General features: G+C 48.8%; 1 protein-coding gene across 1 annotated transcript in view; it reads left to right on the plus strand.

Annotated features, from left to right (window-relative positions):
* The window catches only part of ZC3H3 (zinc finger CCCH-type containing 3), a 269,931-nt gene that overhangs the window by 178,761 nt on the left and 66,942 nt on the right, over positions 1-24,228 (plus strand). Inside the window, exons 6-9 of the mRNA XM_081204465.1 lie at positions 11,221-11,290; positions 12,752-12,910; positions 13,522-13,591; positions 21,097-21,228. Of these exons, the coding sequence (XP_081060591.1) occupies positions 11,221-11,290; positions 12,752-12,910; positions 13,522-13,591; positions 21,097-21,228 (431 nt within the window). The remainder of the gene's footprint in view (positions 1-11,220; positions 11,291-12,751; positions 12,911-13,521; positions 13,592-21,096; positions 21,229-24,228) is intronic.

Raw genomic sequence — 24,228 nt, forward strand, 5'->3', positions numbered from 1 at the left:
GCATCTTTGGCAGAAAGGTTCCACGTGTGTCATGTTCCTGCAATCTGACCCTTCCACTTACATGGAGATTAATCTCTGTGCAGGAAATTCTGATATATGAAGCAGCCGCTTACTTCAGGCAGCCTCCTCTGACGTGCCAAACCCTCAGAGTAATATAATGCATTAACCAGGAGACTTTGGGTAGCTTTCTTGCAGAACCCAAGATCGGCACTGTAACCTCGCTCCTTTGTAGTCAACAAGGTTATGGCCACAATCTGGGAAGCGGAGCGATTAAATTCCGCCTGCCCAGCTGGGCGGCCGACTTTCTGATTTCAAATTGTTGCCCCCGGCGCCAAGTCTCAGGCAATTTGTGGGGCAGTCATAGGGGGAGGCCGCAGTGCCGTGAAAATAAAGTTGAAACTCCCTGCCAGTGCCAGTGTGGTGTAGTGGTTAAGAGCGGTAGTCACGTAATCTGGGTAACCGGGTTCGCGTCTCTGCTCCTCCACATGCAGCTGCTGGGTGACCTTGGGCCAGTCACACTTCTCTGAAGTCTCTCAGCCCCACTCACCTCACAGAGTGTTTGTTGTGGGGGAGGAAGGGAAAGGAGAATGTTAGCCGCTTTGAGACTCCTGAAGGGGAGTGAAAGGCGGGATATCAAATCCAAACTCTTCTTCTTCTTCTTCTTCTTCTGCCTGCTGGGTGCGGTTCAATCCCTGAAGCTGCTCCTGAAAGGAACCCCTCTGGGTTGTGGGCCTGTGGCTTCTAAAGGGGGTGGGTGAATGGGGGGAGAGGGAGCCTGTGTTGTGAGTGGGGAGGGGGAAGGTGAGGGAGGGCTGAATTGCACACCTGAATCCAGAATTACCCACCCGAATTTTTGACTGCAGATGTCCAGTGTGTGTGTGTTTATGTAGTGCCCAGTCCTATTCTTTTGCACCTGAGCCTTTAAAAGCAGCCTTTGGAAACTAAGAAATCAACAGAAAATGGGTGTGTTGTTATTGTTGTTGTTGTTGTTGGAATGGGCGCTTCTATTTAGCCTTTCCCTTCCGGCAAGGAAGGAGCACTTGAGTCGCTGGATGAGTTAAAATAAATGAGCCCCCAGCAGCAGCTAGTGCTGATCCGCCTGGAAATGGCTGGACCTGCTTAAATGGGTAATAATTAAAGAAATAAATTTCCTCGGTGCCAGCCTCACAAATGTTTTGTTCAGCACTAAAGCCACGGGCCTCTGAAATGGAAAGTGGGGCTGCTGGGAGGGGAGGGGACGGGGGAGAAGGCAGCGCTCACCATAAGGCTGCCTTTGCAGATGCAAGATGCTAATGCGGCCTATTAAAGGAATTTTCATGGTTAAAAGAATACCTTTCCTAGGTGCCGAGGTCACGCGTTAAACGGGTTTAGCGGAACAAATTGCGCCAAGGCGGCCGCGTGAAGCAGAGGGCAGGTGCAGGAAAGGGCTGCTGCTTTTTATCGGGCAGGTGAATTAATGGAAAGAGCCTCTGGTCCAACCTGGCAAAGGGAGCCTGCTGAGCAGAGGGGCAGAGCCTGTCCACATGAAACAGAACCGCCTCCCCCAATCTAGTGCCTTCCAGACCCTTTAAACTGTGCCTTCCCATTAGCCCCAGCCAGAGCTTGATGGGATTTGTAGTCCAAAACATTCGTAGAGCACCCGGTTGGGGAAGCCTGGTATAAGACAATGGTGAGGTAGATGGCCTGACTCCATGCAAGGTTCTTGTTTTGCTTTAGCTGTAATTTCCAGGCAACCCTGAAGGATATTTGCACACATCACAGTGCACTGCAGAAATGAAAGCTTCTATGACTACGGCCAGCTCCCTGCTCTCCAAGAAGGGGCGCTGCTTCTGTGTCAAATAAGTGTGGATAAAAAGAGCTCCGAGGTTAGTGCCCCTGTCTGTGAATCCGGCAGCAAAGCTGCATCCAGGAGCATTAACAGGTTGCAAAGCTGCTTGTGTGTTGCCCCCATCCATGGCATCGTCATGTAGGCGGATGCAGAAAATCTGGCTCTGTGCATCGCATCTTCCCAATGGACACACTTCGTTCTACGTGGAGTCTAATCTCAGCCTAGGCCATTTTGGAATATGAAGAAGCCCCAATAGCAAAGGGAAAGAAAACAAATATCAGACAAACAAAACTTTAGAGATGCAAAGATCATTTTTTAAAAAATACCATGTAGTTTTCAGTTGCAAAAGCCTGTGTGTTTTAAGAGTAGTGGCTTGTCTCCATTTGCCTTCAGGGGTTTTAGGAATTGTAAAATGATACTCTGCCCCGGGCACTTTAGCAATCCTGTGACATGAAATAAAAATTAGGTGCATTTTAGGAATAATCTCTAAATTTAGAATGTGTAATCCAGACACATGGGGATGTTTCCTTGCAGTTGCAAATTGTGCAGCTATGATCCCAAAGCTGCCTTCAGGGGACAACAAGGCTCACAAGAGAACTTCTTCCATGTGTCGCATGGAATCAGTTTGTTAATAAAAACCTCCAGTGCACCTGAACTGGTCCCATGGAGGAGGCTTCCTACTGCATCTCTGCACGATGTCCTGGCTTTGACCTCCTTTCAAGCACAAGCTGTTGTGACCTGGGATTGGGGTTTCTGACATAGATCTAGTCCCTGGGATTGGGGTTTCTGACATAGATCTAGTCCCTGGGATTGGGGTTTCTGACATAGATCTAGTCCCTGGGATTGGGGTTTCTGACATAGATCTAGTCCCTGGGATTGGGGTTTCTGACATAGATCTAGTCCCTGATGCCGAGATGCAGCCCAGTCAAACCCACCCTCAAGAGAGGCTGCCTGTTGTATCTCTGCATGACATTCGAACCCGATTGAGAAGCTCTGGCACATTCTGAAAGTATGCCACATTTTACTCAGGAAAAAAATACGGCTGAATCGCAGGAAGCTTGGGGCACCCCTTTTTCACCCCTAACAGAGTCCCCACAATTTGCCCGTTCCCAGTGGTCCTACACAAACAAAGATATTGCTTTGCATCTTTTGTCAACTTGTCTTTGGTTGAGAGGGCGACTTGGTTCAAGGGTTAATGCAAAGCCGAAGTTTTCAGAAATGTTTTTTTGGAGGGTGTCGATTCAGATCAATCCTTTTGCAGAAGGAACTGAATATTCAGAAGGACCTATCAGAGCTCTCGTCAACTTTCAGCTCCAGCAACGGGTGCTATAGTCACTAGAGGCGCATGGCGCATGGATGAGTTCATTTAGTAAACAGTGGTAATGACTCAAGTTGACACGTTCCTCATTCCTTCTCGATGGTTGTGTTAAAGGATCTTGCAGCCGGGGTGTAAATGTGTTCACAGGCCTTGCCTTCACCTATGGAGATTTCTTCGAAGCTGTCGTCTAGAGACAAAAAGCGTCCTTTGTGGAGACTGGAGAAACTCTGAATGTCTGAATGTTGGCACATGGAGAAGGAGGGTTCAAGCTGGACAGAGAATAATTGAATTCCGGATTCTGCCCATCTTGCCCTGAAATCCCAGAGAACTCTCTCTGGCCCTCTGGTTGCCTCCCAGCCCTGCAACTTCCAAGGCCTGCTTGAAGGTTTCTCAGAGGCGTCTGGTCTGATCCAGCAGCCAAGCTCTTCTTATGCTTTTATGATAACCTCAAAAGCATTTGCTTTAGAGTACCCTAGACAGTTCATTCCATTCTATACTTAGGGTTCTGCTTATGTCAACAGTCCCAACTTTATATATAAAAATGCCAAGAAATATATTTCAATTAAATGTGTATGCCTAAATGCTGGTGTTTGTTAATATGTTAATGCATTCCAGTATAGGATAGAACAGGATAGGATAGGATAGGATAGGATAGGGAAGCGTCTCCTAAGGGCTGTATCTGCTTCTGAGGGCCACCTGGTAAGATTGTTGTTGCTGGAACTGCAAGCACGCCTAGGAAGGGTAGATCACAGGTAGATTTGGAGACTGAGCAAGGTGCTCTGCGCTGGCTTAGTGAGGCATCTTAAGCAGCAGGAGGAAGGCGTGTGGTTATTCCTGACCCCTGAAAAATCAGCGCCGGTGGTTGGCCTGGCCTATAATAAGCATTTTTGCAACCTGCCTTGCACCCATTGGGTTTCCGGGGTTGCTGAGGATCCCAGGCTGAAAGGACACGTTTCAGGTCCGCTGCCTTGGCCTCCTCCACATCTACCTCCACATCTTTTTCGCAGGCCCCGATCCTGAACATCCCAGCCATGCCCTGCATAGCCAACAAGGGCTCTGGATGTGAACGGCGCGTCGAGGAAATCCCCCTATTTTAAGGACGCCCAGTCTGCATCGCAGCGCCTCGTCTCAAAAGGCTCCCGCTTCAGCCCACGGAAAGGGTGTCGTGCTGCGCCTTGATGCATCGCCACTGGCGTCCCGCTCTGGCAGGCTCTCGCCATCCTCTGGCGAGTGCGTCGCAAAGCGGTTGTTGCTGCGAGAACCTCCGCGTCCCTCCAGAGGGAGAGGGAACTGTCGTGTTCATTAAATGCATGATTATGGCGATGATTAATAGCAGATCTTCTTCAAGCCTAACTACTTTCCCTCTTCAGTCCTTGGAATGAATTCACAGAGCTGTGTGTGTGTGTGTGTGTGTGTGTGTGTGTGTGTGTAGTCATTGAGGCATTTTGTTCGCTTGCAGCCAAGTCCGCTTAGCCAAGCCTAACCCCCCACCCTGCCACAGCCCCTAAGCGTGGTGTGTTTCAGTTCTCTGAGGGCAAGAAGGTGGGGTCTTTTTGCACAACAGGCTTGTTTTTTTAAATATTTGTTGGACATAAATTGCCTTCACAGCCACTGGGTGTCAGAGGCATCGTAGTTTTCCAGCTCCAACATGCTCCTTTTGACCCTTGCCCCCGCTGGGTCACCATGCTTCATTGCAACACAAATAAAGCTCATCAGGCAACTGATATCTGCGCATGTGAGTGGCAGTGCCTTCGCTTAGATGCAAATAGTTTTCTTGCAGGTGGGGAGAGCCGGGGGGCACAACTTGCAGCCGTGGCGAAAGAGAGTCTGTCTGTGTTGTGGGTGATTGAGAGGCCTTTTTCTTTTGCCCTTTGAAAACAAACAAACTGCGCCGTGCCTTGCAAGAATAATAAAAACACAATAAGAGCAGCAGAATGCAAAACCCAAGAACAATAAAAGCCAGCAGTACGGCAATTCAAAAACAAGAGATTAGAAATGTTGGCTAAATGTTGCTTTACAGTTATGGAAAAATATTTCTGGATGGAGCTCCAGGGGTGGGCAGGCATGTGATAAGGATAAAACAATGCACATGTTGTTTATAAGTAAGAATATCTGGAAGAGCAGGGATTATTAATTAGATATACTTGTTTTCAACATTAGCAGATTTTCAGTTCTGCTTCTCTTTCCTACTTTAGTTTCTGATTCCTTTGAGAACAGGGACCCTTCTCTGTGGGCTGCTGTAACCTGTTCTGATCTAAGCGGGACATTTTCTTGAATTCATAGAACTGTAAAATTGTGGACTAGGAAGGGATCCTGAGGGTCATCTAGTCCAACCCATTACAATTCAGGAATCACAGCTACTTCAGCAGGTCGGATTCAGCAAACCTGGTACACTGGCGGCAGCTTCTCCCCTCCCCTGGCACTGCCTCCTAATCTGCTCTGGAGGGTGAAGAGAACCCCTAGAACAGTGCATTGGAGGAGGAGAGATAATTCAGTTTGCTAATACGGTTGTATAAGTATGGCGTTGAATTTCACCCAACGTCCTAGGGCATGGCAGCTTTTATATTGATATTTTTTATTTTAAAGCGACTTTCCAGCCCTTTGGAAGGCAAAAGTAGGTTCCAATGTGTGTGGATTTCTGGTGATCAGTGTTACATAATACTTCCCCCTGTAATTGGCGGCAGAAGACTAAAATAGGCAAAGGAAGAGGCGTGCAAGTTTGCAGGATTTTGAAGGTTGCAGAATTCCGTTTCTTTGGGGGTGGAAGATGGAATGATGCAGCGGTTGCCAACGTGGTGCCATCTGGGTGTTTTGGACTACAACCCCCATCATCCCAGACTATTAGCCATGCTGGTTGTGGCTCATGGAGGTTTCAGGACACAACACCTGGAGGGACCCACCTTGCATACCCCGGATTAATGCTGCACTTGGCTTTTGCCGTGCTGCTTGACCTTGACCTATCCGAAAGGGCACAGGTGGGGAAGAGGCCCTCCAAGTCCTTCTGGGCCAAAGGATATTGGTTTACCAGAGGACTGGCTCCCAAGGTAGACTGTGCTTCTGGCTGTAGCTTTCCATCCATTCCAGAACCCTGTGCTCTCTCCAAGGTGCTGAAGACTTTGGCTTGCCCAAGCTGGGCTCTGCTCTTGCTGCCTTTACCCTGGAGGTGGTTCTGCCGTGTTTACTGTGCCTTGACCTCCCCATGCACAATGGTGCCTTGTTTGCCGTTATGTCACCATGCCAGTGTCGCAGCCCATTTTCCCCGTGAGCAAAGAGCCTGCGCAGAAATGCACAAGGCAAAGTTCAACAGGAGACCGTCTTGCTGAGGCTGGAATGGTGGTGTCTGGGGTTGGGGTGGATTGAAAGGGTTGCTAAGCATGTAAGCCACGCTGTATAATAATAATAATGATAATAATAATAATAATACTTTTATTATTTATTATTACATGTGTTATTAGCAGCCATTGTTCCTACAGGCTTTGGGGAACTGGGTGCCGTGCTCTTTTTATTGTAGTTATTTGTATGATTTTAATAGATTTTTAGTGTCACAGAATCATAGAGTTGGAAGAGACCCCAAGAGTCATCTAGTCCAACCCCCTGCAATGCAGGAATATCAATAATAATAATATTACTATTATAATAATAACTTATTATTTATACCCCGCCCATCTGACTGAGTTTCCCCAGACACTCTGAGCGGCTCCCAATCGAGTGTTAAAAACAATCAAGTAGATCATACATGACAGTTGACAATCCTATCTCTATATCTGTACCTATATCTATCTAAATCCACACACACACACACACACACACTGCTTAATTGTTTTTTAAACAATTGGTTTCCCCCAATGTTTTCCACTGTTGAAAGCTCTTTTCACATTTGGCGTTCTCCTGGAGTACTGGAGATTTTCTCTCTGCCCCCATTACCCGCTAACTACAGAGTGGTTCCAAGGGCTCGGGTACATGTCTTTTTTGTGTATATGTGGAACCTGCCATGGATGCTTTAGCTGAGACTCCTGCACTGCAGGGGGTTGGACTAGATGACCCACAGGGTCCCTTCGAACATTACGATTCTATGATTCTACCTCCTGAACCCAAGCCCCTGCTTAATATTGTAATCACACACTGATAAAAGGCCTTGATGCAGCCCCCGTTGAAAGGAACATGGTTCCTGGAAGTGCCTCAAAGGACCGTGGGCCAAACTCCTTCCGTTCTGGTGGGGCTTGCTCCCTGGGAGTAGTTATCATAATTTTATTTATTTATTAAGTTCCTGTGGCCCCAAGGCAGGTCCACAGCAGGCAAGAGGGCTCCTTAAACAGTTTGAACGCAGCTTTGCGAACACTTCCTGCAGAGATAAATAAATTAGGCCGTTTTTATAAAATGAAAGCCCAGCTATAAAGCTGTTGGCTTCCAGCTATTGATCTATTGGTTTCTATTTTAGTAGTTAAAAATTCTAGCCATTCATTTCTCTAAGCCAGACAGGAGGGAGGGAATGACTTTAGTTCTCTTTCTTTCTCAAGATGCAGTAGCTGGAAAAACATTTGCGCTTATCTTCTGGAACACAGTTTCCCGCCCTCCAGCTCATGACAGGTTTTCTTTACTTTGCTTGGGATGAGGGGACAGGGGTCTGGAGGGCCGCTGTGAATCGTGGCGTTTCATGGCTTCAGACCAGGCTTCCTCAACCTCGGCCCTCCAGATGTTTTTGGCCTACAACTCCCATGATCCCTAGCTAGCAGGACCAGTGGTCAGGGATGATGGGAATTGTAGTCTCAAAACATCTGGAGGGGCGAGGTTGAGGAAGCCTTGTTGTTGTTTAGTTCTTTAGTTGTGTCCGACTCTTCATGACCCCCTGGACCAGAGCACGCCAGGCACTCCTGTCTTCCACTGCCTCCCACAGTTTGGTCAAGCTCATGCTGGTAGCTTCGAGAACACTGTCCCACCATCTTGTCCTCTGTCGTCCCCTTCTCCTTGCGCCCTCCATCTTTCCCAGCATCAGGGTCTTTTCCAGGGAGTCTTCTCTTCTCATGAGGTGGCGAAAGTCTTGGAGCTTCAGCTTCAGGATCTGTCCTTCCAGTGAGCACTCAGGGCTGATTTCCTTCAGAATGGAGAGGTTTGATCTCCTTGCAGTCCATGGGACTCTCAAGAGTCTCCTCCAGCACCAGAATTCAAAAGCATCAATTCTTCAGCTATCAGCCTTCTTTACGGTCCAGCTCTCACTCTCACTCACTGTAAATAGTTTGCACCAAAATAAAGCCTGTAAAAGACAGGTCGAAGTCCTGCCTGGTTACTCTAGAGCAACCGCAACAGCATCTGACAGTCTGCTTGGAACTTTTTAGCATCTTTCCCAGCTTCCCATCTTATCTTTTGCTTTAGTGCTTCTTCCTGAGCAGGCTAGTTTATGAGCGCTTTTTAACAACTGGAAGGTAGCACTTGTTAAAGATCCCTGGCTGGTATTGCCGTAATCCCCACGGCGAGAAAATCTTGTGATGGTGGTGCTGATGGTGATGGGGAGAGAATGCTTTGCCGCATCCCAGAAGAAGAAGATGCACAAGGCAACAAGTCCAGTCCATAGCAAAGGGTCCCATCATGTGAGGGGCCATCCAGATGTTTTGCAGTGACTGCCTGTCTTGGTGGGGGGAGGAGAGAGGAGTTTGCCCCACGGTTGGGCTTGGTTGACGCCTCTGATCGGCAGCGATGCTCCGGGAATGCGGCTGCGCCAGCAATTTTGTTTGCACATGGAACAGATGGGCCTGTGCCGTCACCAGCGGGCTGCGTGACAGCCCGGGTGAAGAGAGTGCTCATTGACACGCTATCAAATTCCACTCACTCACTCGGGAACACACTCGGGTTGGCAGGTGAACGACGGAATGACGCTCTTCCCCACCTGCCTCGCTCAGGCACACGTCTCGGCTGATGGTGCAGGGCAGAACGATGCAGGAGGAACTCCCCATCATGCTTGGGAGGGGAGGGGGAGAGCCACAATGTAAATAAGTAACGGTGGCGTGAAACTCTTTTCAGGAAACGAGGCCTTTCAGTTCAGCTCCCAGCTTTCTCATAGACCCAGATTTTCTGCATGTTGAAGATCCCTTGCACCATCTCCCTAAAACCTTGGATTAGACCAAGTCATGGAGGAGAGGGTTGTTTTGGGCCACTAGCCATGATGGGCACACTCAGCCGACACAGGGGGGGGGGGAGCAATGCTTCTGAATGCCAGTTGGTGGCAACCACAGGATGGGGGAAGCTCTTGTACTCAAATCCTACAGGACGGGACTGCCTCTCCTGGTCTGCCCCGGAGAGGACCTTAAGGTCCATGAACAACCATAGTTTAGAGGTCCCAGGCCCTAAGGAAGTCAGACTATCCTCCCCCAGGGCCAGGGCCTTCTCAGTGATGGCTCCGACCTGGTGGAATGCTCTGTCCCATGAAACCAGGGCCCTGCAGGATTTAACCTCCTTCCACAGGGCCTGTGAGACAGAGCAATTCCACCTGGCTTTCAATTTGAACTTAGCCTGATCTTTTATTCCCCTCTCTCCCTTCCTTCCTTCCTTCCCTCCCCCTCCCCTTTTTATGAAGATCACCCACTCTGAGACCCCACAGCTAATTCTCCCCTGGTCTCCTCGCTGGCCCAAGTAGAACCAATTCAGCCAGCTAGCCCTGGGGATTATCTAATGCTTATTTCCCCTAAACTGATTTCTGAATTTTGAATTTTATTGTTATTCATGTTTTTCTACTGTATTTTATGCTGCTTTTACAATTAAGTGTTTTAAATTTGTTGTTAGCCGCCCTGAGCCCGGTTTTTGAACTGGTAAGGGCGGGGTATAAATAAAAACTTATTATTATTATTATTATTTCCCGCAGGCCTCTGGTTAGCCCCCGTGAGAATGGGGTGGTTGGGGCAGAGCAGAGCAACCATAACCTTCCCCTCCATGCTTTTGTCCAGTTCTCTTTTAAAGTCACCCAGGTCGGTGACCCCTCGCTGCCTCCTGTTCCATAGGTTAACTATGTGCAGCATGAAAAAGTCCTTCCTTTTCTCTGTTCTGCATCTTCCCATGTCCAGCTTCGTTGGACATCCAAGGGTTCCTGCGTTACGAGAGAGGGAGGAAAACTTTTCTCCACCCGCTCTCTCCATGCCGTAAATAATTTCATTAACTTCTATCCCATTGCCTCTCGCTTGCCTTTTCTCTAAAGGGAAAAGCCCTAAACGCTGCGACCTTTCTTCATAATGGAGTTTCTTCACCCCCTGGATCATTGGGATTTCCCTTTTCTGAACCTTTTCCAGCTTCACAGTATCCTTTGTCCCTTTGTCTCAAGGCAGTTTGCTGAAGGCAGGAGGTAAAGATAAAGGGACCCCTGACCATTAGGTCCAGTTGCGGCTGACTCTGGGGTTGCGGCGCTCATCTCGCTTTACTGGCCGAGGGAGCCGGTGTACAGCATCCGGGTCATGTGGCCAGCATGACTAAGCCGCTTCTGGCGAACCAGAGCAGCGCACGGAAACGCCGTTTACCTTCCCGCCGGAGTGGTACCTATTTATCTACTTGCACTTTGACGTGCTTTCAAACTGCTAGGTTGGCAGGAGCAGGGACCGAGCAACAGGAGCTCACCCCATTGCGGGGATTCGAACCGCCGACCTTCTGATCGGCCAGTCCTAGGCTCTGTGGTATAACCCACAGCGCCACCCGTGTCCCTTGGAGGCAGGAGACAAAGGCCTTGAATAAGGAAACATAAATAGAAGACAAAACAAGCCCTCTTAGTTCCTCCGCTGTTGCCATACAGGTGGGTCTTTGCCAAATGTTGTGACATGGGAATGGCACATCGCTGGCAAGCCTGTGCCTTTCTGCAATGTTTCCTGAGTCCCTGGCCTTATTTATTCTGATCCCCAGCCAGGCACCTGGCAGTTTCCTGCTGCTGGCAAGGTGGCGGCAACACCTTGTCTCACCCAGGATGCACTTATTTACCCTGCCGGGAATTTTGCATGGCTCCCCCCTGCCTGCAAATCAGTAGATCAAGCTCCTTTTTGCAACTTCTGTAGTATCCGCGTGAGGGCTAATTAGCATCCCATTTCTTTCTCCTTCTCTCCAGGAACGGCGAGGCCGGATTCTGCCCATGGCTCCCCTGGCTATTCCCCATCCACAAGCCGCTACATCGCAAGGTCTGTATTCCTTCCCTCTGGAGGAGAGACGCTAGTCCCCAAAATGTGAACAGAGCAAGTGTCCTGTTAATCCAGGAAGCTCTGGAATGAGACGGAGAGGCGTGATGGGCTGTTACGACGTCCCTTCTTTCTCTTCTCCACCCCACTCCCAAGGGCTGGATTGGCGGAGGGCATTTTGCCAGTTATTGAGGTGGGGGGGGGGGGCGGACAAAAAGCAGTTGAAATGGATCAGATGGGGAGAGCGAAAGCTGCAGGCCTGGCTTACTTTTAGGCATGTATCGTGTGTTGAAAAGCCGCAGTTTCCTCTCTTGCATCCTTGCCTGGGGAGGTGGCGATGAGGTGGCAGTTAGTGATGTGCTAAGGCAGGGATGTCCAACAGATCGATCGCGATCTACTGGTAGATCCCAGTGAGGTTTTGGTAGATCTTGGTCAATCTCTGGCTCCCTTAGTAATCTTTTTGTGAGTGACTTTACCCCTTTGTCCCTTGCCTTTAACCCCCCCCCCAAACAGAACTCACCCCAAAAACCTTTTTACAGTGGTACCTCTGGATGTGAACGGGATCCGTTCCAGAGCCCCATTCACATCCTGATTAGAATGTAAGACACGACTGCGTGCGTGGGTTGCATTTTGCTGCTTCTGCGCATTCTGTTACTTCTGGGTAACCGTGGAGCGTAACTTGAAAACACTCAACCTGAAGGTATCACTGCATTAAAAAAGGGGGGCTTTTCTCCCTTTCAACAACTTTGAGCTGAACCCCCCAAAAACGAGGGTAGACCACTGTCAGTTTTTAATTCTGAACGTAGACCTCAGTCTCTTGAGAGTTGGCCACCCCTGTCCTAGGGAAACCTGCAAAATACTACTGGACTGCCACTTCCATTATTCCTGAAAACCATTCTGGAAAAGTTAATGCTCAAACTCTGTCTACACAAAGGGATAGCTAGAAAAGACACTTCTTATCTGGTCTGGTTTGACTTCAGGAAATATCTCCTGTATTTTTATCTTATGAACTACCCTGCGATTTTTGGATGAGGGGCAGTATGTAAATTTAATTAATTAATTAATAACCTGCTTTGAGGGTTTTAGCATTTGACGTATAAATTATAAATGGGGGAAGAGAGGCTCCCAAGTGTACCAGCAAAGTGTATCCTAGTTTATGGAACTTTTAACAGTGAAAAGATTTGACAGCAGAGATCGGGGCCAGTATTTTGGGAACTCTGCTCTGCACATTGTGGAAGAAAAGAGGGCAGAACAATCATACTAAACACACATTGTTGTTGTTGTTATTTGTTTAAATCTTAGTTATTTTTTACTTAATTTTGCTGTAACTCTGAGGCATTCCCTCATGCGTTTGTCAGTTACGATTTGTACCGTTTGTCTTTTACAAAAAATTAATAAATGTGGTTTTAAGAATGATAGTTCCTGGGGCTGAAGTGTGCTGTTTGTCCCTCTCTTTCCCTGCAGCCGAGCCGTCCAGCGCAGCTTGGCCATCATCCGCCAGGCCAAGCAGAAAAAGGAGAAGAAGAAGGAATACTGCATGTACTACAACCGCTTTGGCAAATGCAACCGCGGCGAGAGGTGCCCCTACATCCACGACCCGGAAAAGGTGGCCGTCTGCACACGGTAAATGATCTTCCTTTCCAGAAGCCCCAGGAAGGGACAGTGCTGTTGTGCCTGAACATGGTGGATTAACCAAGCTAATGAGGCAAAAAGGGGCACGACTCCATTTGCATCCAGCGTGCATCAGATACACATGTATAATCCACACATTGGCCACAGCTGTCTGCGATTGCAAGCGCCGCCCTAAGCGAACATGTCAGCAAATCAAAACTGGCCTAAGTTGGCCGTGGGAGCTTTGCAGAAATCGACAGGGCCTGTCCCATCTTTGGAAAGGCCTTTCCAAAGAAATATCTGCACTTGGCCTTTGACTCATGCTGATGGAAGCTGAAATTGCTTTGCGCAACATCAGCGGAAGCCATGCGCAAGGGCTTCCACTCACACAATGGGGCTCCCCGCTCCTTCTGCTGTGCACCCCCTGACATCAGCTGGGGAGGGGGTCAGGAGAACCGCCAAAACAGCTCACAGGGTTTGGAGAGTGAGGATTGTTCCGCACGGCAAGCGGAAATATATTTGTAACGGTTGAATTCCACCACTCCCCCCGCCAAAATTTTCCAGTTGTCATCTGCTTCCCTCCAAAGCTCCTCAGACCTCCCTCTTCTCCATCGTCTCAACAGGTTTCTCCGTGGTACATGCAAGAAGACCGATGGGACCTGCCCCTTTTCGCACAAGGTTTCGAAAGACAAGGTTGGTTTGGCTCTTAGTCTGGTGCCAAGGGAGGGGGCTGCAGTGGGGAGGTGTTTCAAACAACGTATTTGTCAGGAATACAGGTGGTTGCCCACAAGTAAACAGCCAGGACTCCGACCTGCCTTTTACAGGTTTTATTAAGTGCACAACTATGTACAGTGCTGGAACCCAAAGTTCATGTCTGTCTCAGTTCCTTTCAGGGGTAAAGGGACCCCTCACCATTAGGTCTAGTTGTGGCCGACTCTGGGGTTGCGGTGCTCATCTCGCTTTACTGGCCGAGGGAGCCGGCGTACAGCTTCCGGGTCATGTGGCCAGCATGACTAAGCCGCTTCTGGCGAACCAGAGCAGCACACGGAAACACTGTTTACCTTCCCGCCGGTGCTGTACCTATTTATCTACTTGCACTTTCTGGCGGGCTTTCGAACTGCTAGGTTAGCAGGAGCAGGGACCGAGCAACGGGAGCTCACCCCGTTGCGGGGATCCGAACCGCTGACCTTCTGATCGGCAAGTCCTAGACTCTGTGGTTTAACCCACAGCGCCACCCGCATCCTCCTCGATGGCAGTACCCTGACAGTATTCATTCGGAGTTGGCTTGGAAAAGCTGTTCAGGGTCGCCATGGGGCTGCTTCCCATCGTGAGAGCAAAGCAGGTCTCTTAGGCTGCTTTGATAGCTCAGTTGGCTAGTGTGGGGTGCTGATGATGGCAAGGCTGCAGGTTCCATCCCTGGATGGGGCAGCTGCATATTCCTGCATTGCAGGGGGCTGGAATAGATGTTGCTCAGGGTCCCTTCCAACTCTGTGATTCTGTGATGTATCAGTATTTTAGCACATTAAGCAGGTCAGGGCAACTTGGGCTGTCTTCTTCCGCGTCCGAGGTTCCCACAGGCACAGGTGAAGCGCATCACAACATACTGTCCTGTGCCGATTGCCACGGCAACAGGCTGGATGGCACCTGGCGGCATGGTTTGGCTCGTGGCAAGCAGGGCAGAAGCAAAGGGTCCCATTTCTGAAGATCACGGCAACTACATTTGATGAGGGATGGATTGATTGAGTTTCCTTAGATGCCACCGTTCCACAATTCGCTGTGCCCAGAGCCGCTTACAGACAACATTCAAAACATCAGAATGCAAATATTCAAGAGCGTGCCAGTAAATTTAAAAAAATGAGAAAAATCAGCAGTTTAACAAACAGAATAAATTCAATATTACAAAACACAAACAAAACAGTCAAGGTTTAAGTGCAAAAATAAAAAGCAAAGCGAGTAAAAACGAAAATAAGCCTGGCTTGCATACAGTTCAGAGGGGAGGGGTCCTCTCACCAGGCTAGATGACCATGCAGATGGCTGCTGTATCTTTACCCCAGAGGAGGCTGGCAGCAGCAAAAGGGAAAAGTTTGGGAGGGAGGAGATGGCCAGTCTCTTCCCCAGCCTCCTGGAAGTACCAACTCCTGGTGCAGGTCTCATTGTCCCACCCAGAATTCAGGATAGGACAGTTCTAGAGCGTGACCCATATTGGGAGAGAGGGGGCTGCTTTTTCGTATGTGCAGATTTATTTATTTAGACCAGAGGTAGCACTCCTTGGGAGGGCAAGGGCTGCAAAGAGGCAAGGGGGCGGCAGGGGGATGCTGGAGGTGGAAATTACTATTGCTTTGGTAAATGAACATCAGGCTTTGAAAAATGGGTATTGCTGGATCAAGCTCACTAACATTGTTGACATAATTAAGCTAAATAGTTTTAATTTGATTTTGAATAAATGTGCCATTCATTGTTACTGTTTTGAATTTTATTGTGTTATTACCTTCCTTAGAGGGTCGTGCAAACCGCTGTTCTGAATAATGCTCTTTATAGAGTAGGGGGCACTGGGGGTGGGGTGATGGAACCAAGGGGGGCAGTAGCCCCCCCAAAAGTTTGGGAATGACTGATTTAGTAGATTTATAACCAGCTTGATCGAAAAGCTCTCCAACCAAGGGACAAATAAATTTTTGGATAAAACACAGCTCAAATTCACAGTCCAATTAAGAACAAATATATATGAAGCCATTGTTGTTAAACACACACACACATACACAGAGAACCATCATCATTACAAACAAAGATAAAATCAATACAGCTTTTAAAAGAGATAGAGGTAGCTAAATTATATGTCTGGGTAGGCTGGCCAAAACAAAAAAAAAGTTTTCAGCTGGCCCCAGTCAGGCCATTAACTATGACTTCATGTTCTCTGCCTCCCGCCCTCCCTGACGGCTCCTAGATGGTATCAGGTGCAGCATTTCAGCTTCCTGAGAACTTCCATTTTCACTAACAGGAGATAAGCAGGTTTCTGGCCCTTATTACTTTTGAAGAGATGCTTAAAGCTGTGTGAGCAAAACATGCTTAAATCTCAGAATCCGGAGAGGTAGCTAAATATGCTTTTTTGGCTGGGTGGGGGGAGGACTGCAAAGCTCCCATGTCCCCACCCCCCTCCCTGTGACTAGCAAACCCAGAATAAATAATGTCGACCGCTGGAAAACATTTGCAGAATAAATGTGGCAAAGCCGGAGAGTCGTGCGTATTTGCTAATTTACCTAGGTTCTGAAATTGCACAGAATGCAGGTTGCCTGGGGCAGAATTTCGTTCTCCTTTTTTGTGAGCACAGAGTAACCCATCCCTGTGCTGTGCTGAATGGGAAACTAAAGGCACCCAGTCCCTCTCCCCCGAACTTGTGGTTCACCGTGTGGTTTCCCCAAAGCAAGTCCGTGCTAGCGAACTGCGTTGGGGGAGAGGAGTGGACTTCTTACTTTCTATTTTGAGTTGGGGAGTTTCTAGGCTACGGCCTCCCCTTCCTTTGCTGAGCTCAGAGCCCTTTCCGCCATGATTTATAGCCCAGGGGTAGCCGGCTGCCCGGAGGCAAGTGGGGACTTCGGCACCCGCTCCTGTAGCTTCCTGTTAACCTGGCGATTACCAGGAAAGGTGATGTTCGCCTCATTTATCAAAGCACAACCCAAAGAGAGGGGCTGGTGAGTTAATCCTTACCGCAAAAGAAAGCGGTTTTCTGCTGTGCTCAGGCTTCGCTGCAAATGGCCTGGCTGGAGTCCACTGTCTCCAAACAAGCCCTTTCTTTTAAAGGTAGCTTTCTTATCCTGTGTCTTGAGTTTCGTACAGGAACAGATTTATTTATTTTTTGGTCTGGATACACGATTGCCCCACCTCCTGGCTGCTGCCAAGAGCAAATGTGCTTGCCTCCGACTGGGAATGGAGTTTGAGAAGTCCCTCTGTTGTCTGTCCATTTCTTTCGCAAACCCTCAGGGAGACCAGGCGGTGCGCCAGCACTTTCTGGCGAGAGCATCAGGGGTGCAAACCAAATGGAAGGGAACACATGCCATGGAATGATGTGGTTATTGGTTTATTACTTACCCTTCTCCTTAAGGCCCTAGGGTGGGATTTTTGAGCAATCAAGCAGCAGACAAATTATTTTAAATTTGTGCTCTGCCTAGCCAGGGCCTTGAGACAGAGGGAGGTGCAGATGTTGGAGGTGGTGTTGAGACAGTGGACAGAGTAAGGCTGCCCTGCGCCCAGGATTTCCCGGGATTCTTCCATTGGAAATAGCGTCCAGGCGAAGTTTCTAAAAAGCAACCCTAGGACAGAGCTACGTGCTGTGTGCTCTGCTGTGTGCCCCCTAAGCTAGCCTGCTGTCCTCAGAGGCAGCCGAGGACACTGGCTCCATTGCCAGTGTCAGAGTTGGTTTTGACAGCCAGTTTTGGAGGGTTTTGTACATGGAATGGAGCCAGGCATCTTGTCCATTGCCTCGGGCAGCAAAATGCCTTGGACTGGCCCTGCAGCCAGTCCATTGACGTTGTTGTCCCACCAAGTTGCCTGGCTTGGAATGGAGACAGAGGCAGTCCCAGGGCTTTCCAGAGGTGGTTGACATTCAAAAACGCCGCTTGGGCCTCCGATTGCTCTGCAGATTGTATGAACAAACTGTTAGGATATTTCCGTTCGACCTTAAAAGGGAGCAGGCTTTGAGTCACAGAGTCTGCGTATTTCCTGTTCACAGGATGTTTATGTTTTCTGTTGCTTTCGTTTTTTCTCTGTCTGGAAACACTGACGCAGGCAGTCATGTCTTTCTTTGGTCTGATCAACGCTGAATAAAACTTGTAAATAATGCTCTCCTGAGTGCGACTTTCACTGTGCATTATCTGCTTATAGAGTGTGCATGAGCTCTAGAATGTGGCAAGATATTTTCTAGACACTCATGTTGCTAATTGCTGATACTGCATGCCTACGGGAGATTGATGGATCATCCGGCAGACGGCTTGGGGCCATGATGGACTTTATCTCCCTGGTAGTATCCCAACACAAACATGGTTAGAGGTTTGTATTCGCGGGGTGTGTGTGTGGAATACAGTTGTGTAGCAGGCCCTTTGGTCCTCCTACGTCAAACTGATGCCCTCCAGATGCTGTTGGACTTCTGCTCCCATCAGCCTCAGCCAGCTCTCCTCGGGGGTCAAGCGCCATTTGTAGTTGTGGCGCCACTTTGGAGCAAGCCTTGCGCAAGCTGATGCCCTCCAAAGGCTGTTGGACTACAACTCCCATCAGCCTCTAGCTAGCACCCATGTTGTAGTCCAACAATGTCTTGAAGGCTGCCAGAGTCCTGAACTAAATCAAAAAGAAAATCCGCAAACGTTTACGTTCAAAATTAATTGGTTTGTTTTTACCTGAAAAGGGCAAAACGAGAAGAGAAGGGACTATTATCTCTGGCTGCCTTAGAAGCCGAGCAAAAGAGAAGAGTTTTGATAGGTTTTCTGAGAATATGGCACGAGAAGAGTTGAAGCATCAAACAGCTTTCCTTATTTGGAGGGTGGGGCGTAGTGGAGAAATGGCCCGGCCCTCCCGGGCAGACTTCCTTGTGGCCCCCAGTTTGCTGCCCACCATCCCTGGGGCCGCCAGCCCCCTGCCATTCCCCGTGTGCCAGCGCAGCTGAGTTTGCGGATGCGAGAGGTTAGCACGAGGCTAAGACTTGGGCTGGAGCAGGCTGCTGTTGCAACAGCTTTTCCCCTTGAGGGACTTGACAAGAATCAGCATTTTTCTCCCTAATAGAGCTTCAAAACTCTGTTGTGAGCAATTTGGAAATTCACGTCGAGTTTCGGGTTCATTAGCCGCCGGCTCCGGGAAGGCATGCGCGCGTCTTCGGGGCTTCCTAATATGGCCGCAGCGCCTTGCATTAATGTTATTGTTATTTGCGCGGACATCGCGGGGTGCAAACAAGGTTAATTGAAACGAGAACGGCGCTTCCTCTTGGTAATGGCTCAGCCTTGACAGCTGGGAGGAGTTGAGTTTTGCATAAGAGCTGCCTTTATTATCCCTTTTTATTAGAGCTAATTTGATCTCTATATCAAAACCTACATTAAGGGAATCGTTTACGGTCACGCCACCGCCGACAGGAGAAGGCAGCCCCAGAGCCCTGTCCTTTATTTTAATGTCTGCAGTTAAAAGACAATTAAAAATAAACTCTTTGCTTTTAAAGCCCTCTTTGTTTTTCCTTCTTGCGTGGCTTTTAGCCTTCCATTTTCCTGTCCTCTTTCTCTCCCCTCCCTCCTCCTCCTTCTCACTCTAGTGAACTAATTCAGTTAAAGCCCTAATACGTCCTTCGGGGGAAAGTTCCCTCCCCCACGCATCGTCTTGCCCGTGCTTGTTGCACATCTGTAAATACTGGCCGGAGGATCCCTGAACCTGCAGGACTTAAGGCCATGGCGCTTGGCAGAAGCGGTGGCTCTGTTCACTGGGCAATCCGCCGGTTTTTGTGTCCATGTGGACAGCCAGGAAGGGAAGAGGGAGAGCGTGGAATTGAAACTCTGGGGGTAAGGCGAGCCAAGCACCCACAAGCCGTGTGGTGAGTCTGGGCCTTGGAAGGTACACTCAGGAGCAAGATGCTTTCAAGAAATAGGAATATTCTTATTTAATGTTATTCTCTGCAGAGTCACCCTGGAGCAGCCCTCTGGTGCCCTCCAGCTGTTTTGGACGGCAACTCCCATCTGCCCCAGCTAGCATGACCATACTGGCTGGGGCTGATGGGAGTTGTAGTCCAAAACAGCTGGAGGATGCCGCAGGTGCTTCCTTGGCTGACCAGCAGTCCTACTGCTTCCATCCCTGCAAAGGCAGCGCTTTGCCACCCTGAGCTGCAGCCCCTCTCCGCCTCCAGTAGCCACTAAAGGTGGAGGAGGAGGATTGTCACAGCAGGCCAGTAATTCCTTTTTAATTACCCAGCAGCTGGCAGAAGGTATAGTTTTGTGCCTTGTGGCAGGAGTGCTCAAGGCGGCCCCACATCTGTCTCCGCGCACAGATTGGTTTTGATGTGCTTTTTCACATCACCAGCACCTGTGAACAAAGGTAGCGGGAGCAATGAGTCCTGTGGAGTCCTGCCCACCAACTGGAGGAAACAATGGCCAGAATCTGGCTTCAAGCTGCCGCAAAAGGCGTTTCTCTCAAAGATGCCAAAAATGGGAATCAAAGTACCCTTTGGCCCATTGCTACTCTCGTCTGGTGAGGTTTGGGTGTCATATCATGACACCTAGCCTTTGGAACTCCCTCCCCCTTGAATATTAGACAGGCGCTGTGCTCTTGCCAACAGAAGGTCCTTCCTGATGTTTAGTCGAAATCACCCCTCTTGCCATTTGAATCCATTGGTTTGGGTTCTCGGCTCTGGAGCAGGAAAAAACAAGCTTACTCCATCTTCCATGTGGCAGCCCTTCAGGTATTTGAAGATGCGTATCCTGTCACTTCTCAGTCCCCTCTTTCCCAGGCTAAACATAACCAGCTCCTTCAACTGTTCCTCACAAGGCTTGCTTTCCGGACCCTTGATCATCTTGGTTGCTCTCCTCTGCACACCTCCCAGCTTGTCAACGTCCTTCTTAAATTGTGGCACCCAGAACTGGACACAGGATTCCAGGTGGGGTCTGACCAAGGCAGAATAGAGTGGTATTATGACTTCCCTTGATCTGGACACTGGACTTAGGTTCAGCTTCTGGTGCCTACTGACTTTCTTTGTTTCTGATGTTATTGTTCTAACGGATGGTGGGGTGTTTTGTTTTTTTTTGGTATGGAGTTACTTAGAGATCGCTGTAATTAAGCACTGTATAAATTATCAGATGCATAATATGTGCACTACAGGGAGCAGTTATGAAGGTGACTGAGTTGGGTGGTGCACCTGGCTCTCTTGTAGGATTCCTGCACAAGGTATGGAAGTCGCAAGCAAACAGAAGACTCAATTTGCTGCTCGCTCATGAGACTCCCTGGGTGGCCCTGAGAAAGTTGCTTTCTCCGCAAGTTGCATTCTGCAAAATGGGAATATTTGTGGCCAGCTTGGCAGGGTTGTTGTGAGCGTAAGAGATGCATGTGTAAACCACACCAGAATCAAATCTGGTGGGCGTGGGAGACTGTGGCCTTCATTTTATAGCAGGGATGGTTTTCTGTCAGACTTGGGGGTTGGAACTGGCACTAAATCCTCTTCCCTCCTGACTTTGTCCTTTCAGATGCCTGTGTGTTCTTATTTCCTGAAAGGGATCTGCAACAACAGTGACTGTCCCTACAGCCATGTCTACGTTTCCCAGAAGGCGGAGGTGTGCTCAGACTTCCTCAAAGGCTACTGTCCCTTGGGAGAGAAGGTGAGATGGGGCAAGGGCTTGGACAAGTATCCCATTGAGATGTGACCCTCATGCAGCTGAGAATCCATATATATCTCTCTTGCGGTTGTTGTTTTGTCTCATGACATGGTCTATACTCACAGAAAATCCACTGAGAAGGGTGTTTTTTAATGTTCTTCCACCTTCTCTTTCCTCCTCTTTGGGGTTCAGTACCACAGGTGAGTAGGCAGGACTTCTCAAATGGCAAATACCCCTTGCTGGAGAGATACTGGACAGAAACGTTTCCATCTTCAAATCCAGCTGGGATCCAGCTGCACCGTGTGTGTGTGTGTGTGTGTGTGTGTGTGTGTGCGCGCGCATATGCCACTTTGGAAAAGTAGGGTTTAAATTTTGGGAATTAAAAAAAGTAAAAATAGCCGGCTGTGTTTGGCTCTGTGTGCTGTGACTCTTGGTCTGGCAAGAAGCAACCAGGGATAACTTAATGTTAAATTCTCTGAAAATCAGGGCTACCTCAAAGGTAATGAATCTGCTATTTCAATGAACCCAAGGGGGCTCCTGATGAGAAACTTGCTGTCTTTGCTGCAGCAGTAATATACTTTTTTTTTTTAAATGGAACTGTTTTTAGATTTTTTTAAAAAAAGTACTGACTTTAATATAGATATGTATTTGGTTTTTTGCTTATAATATTGCAAGTCACTTTGAGTTGCCATGGCAAAATTGCGACTAATACATTTAATAAAATCATCATCGTGGTTTTGTAGTTAAACGATATTCCGTAGTTTGTGCTGTGTGAAAAACTTTCCTTTTGTCCTGAATCTTTCAATGTTCAGCTTCATTGAATGGTCTTAACCTCTTGCCTTATAAGAGAGAAAAACCACTTCTTCCTATCCACTTCCTCCACACCAAACATAATTCTCGACTTCTCTGTCATGTCCCCCCACCCACCCACCCACTTAACTCACCTTTCCCCGGAAACTCAGAAGCCCCAACTGTTGTCACCTTTCTTCACTGGGAAATTCCTTCATGCCCATGATGCCCTCTTGGGTTGCCCTTTCATTCATCTTTTCTAGCCCTGCAATATTCGTTTCTCAGATGTACAGTCACACACCTGATGATCGCACCTTTTATGTCCTTCTTTTGGGCGATGGGCTTTAGGGGGCAAACAGTAGGAAAGTGCCTTTAAAGAATCCCTCTCTCCGTACCTCCTATTGTTGTAGAGAGAGAGGCTGCTCCATCTGGGCCTTCCGGCGGTTCCCTCATTGCGAGAAGCAAAGCTACAGGGAACCAGGCAGAGGGCCTTCTTGGTAGTGGCACCCGCCCTGTGGAACGCCCTCCCACCAGATGTCAAAGCGATAAACAACTACCTGACATTCAGAAGACATCTTAAGGCAGCCCTGTTCAGGGAAGTTTTTAATGTGTGACATTTTAGTGTATTTTTGGTCTCTGTGGAAGCCGCCCAGAGTGGCTGGGGAAACCCAGCCAGATGGGCGGGGTACAAATAATAAATTATTATTATTATTATTATTATTATTATTATTATTATTATTATTATTATTATTATTATTTAGCATGGTCGCCATCAGCAGCCCTCGGCTCTATGAGTTTGCCCCATCCTCTTTTAAAGTCATCAAGGTTGCTCGCCCCTATTGCCTCCTGTAGGAGGGAGTGCCATAGCTTAACTAAAAAAATTAAAAGGTAAAGTGACCCCTGACCATTAGGTCCAGTCGTGGATGACTCTGGGGTTGCGGCGCTCATCTCGCTTTATTGGCCGAGGGAGACGCCGTACAGCTTCCGGGTCATGTGGCCAGCAGGACTAAGCCGCTTCTGGCGAACCAGAGCAGCACACGGAAACGCCGTTTACCTTCCCTCCAGAACGGTACCTATTTCTCTACTTGCACTTTGATGTGCTTTTGAACTGCTAGGTTGGCAGGAGCAGGGACCGAGCAACGGGAGCTCACCCCGTCGCGGGGATTCGAACCGCTGACCTTCTGATTGGCAAGTCCTAGGCTCTGTGGTTTAGACCACAGCACCACCCGTGTTACATTTAAATAGCTACATGTAAATTAATACTCTCTTCTATCTGTCCTGAACCTTCCAACAAGAAATGGGCCTGGCAGTAAGAAGGCAGCGGAATTTTGCTGCAGAATTTTGTGGCGGCAGGGCCAGCTGTGGTTTGTGGGACGCCCGTTTCAGGGACCGGCCGGACAGTGAGGAGGGGGCACCAGGAGAAGGAGGGGTTGGAGACTGACTTGGAAGAAAGGAACGTCATAGAATCATAGAGTTGGAAGAGACCACAAGGGCCATCGAGTCCAACCCCCTGCCAAGCAGGAAACACCATCAGAGCACTCCTGACATATGGTTGTCAAGCCTCTGCTTAAAGACCTCCAAAGAAGGAGACTCCACCACACTCCTTGGCAGCAAATTCCACTGTTGAACAGCTCTTACTGCCAGGAAGTTCTTCCTAATGTTTAGGTGGAATCTTCTTTCTTGTAGTTTGGATCCATTGCTCCGTGTCCGCTTCTCTGGAGCAGCAGAAAACAACCTTTCTCCCTCCTCTATGTGACATCCTTTTATATATTTGAACATGGATATCATATCACCCCTTAACCTCCTCTTCTCCAGGCTAAACATGCCCAGCTGATCTGGGGGAATGTGTGACAGCCAAGAGACGAGAGCCAGAGGCAGGAGAAGCTGCAGGATTGGAGAGGGAAGAACAGGGCAGGAGGAGGAAGAGAGAGGTCAGGCTGGTGGGGAGTCTAAGCCTTCCACACCTCCTCCTGCTGCTGCTCCCGTGTCTCCTGCTCCACTGTCTCCCAGGACGAGGAGAGGGGTGAAGAGGGAGGAGCAGGAGGAGATTACACGCAGGTGAAGTCTGCTTCTGCTTGCGAGCAGCTCGGGTGGTAGAGATACCTAAGCTGAGGTTGTGGCGGGCAGGGGTCTCTCTGTCGCAACAACTGCCTCAACAGGTGGACACCTAGGAGTAACTTGTGAGTGTACTTTCGACAATACTGTGGTACCTTG

This window comes from Podarcis bocagei, assembly GCF_964188305.1.
Source record: "Podarcis bocagei genome assembly, chromosome: 8".
Lineage (NCBI taxonomy): Eukaryota > Metazoa > Chordata > Lepidosauria > Squamata > Lacertidae > Podarcis > Podarcis bocagei.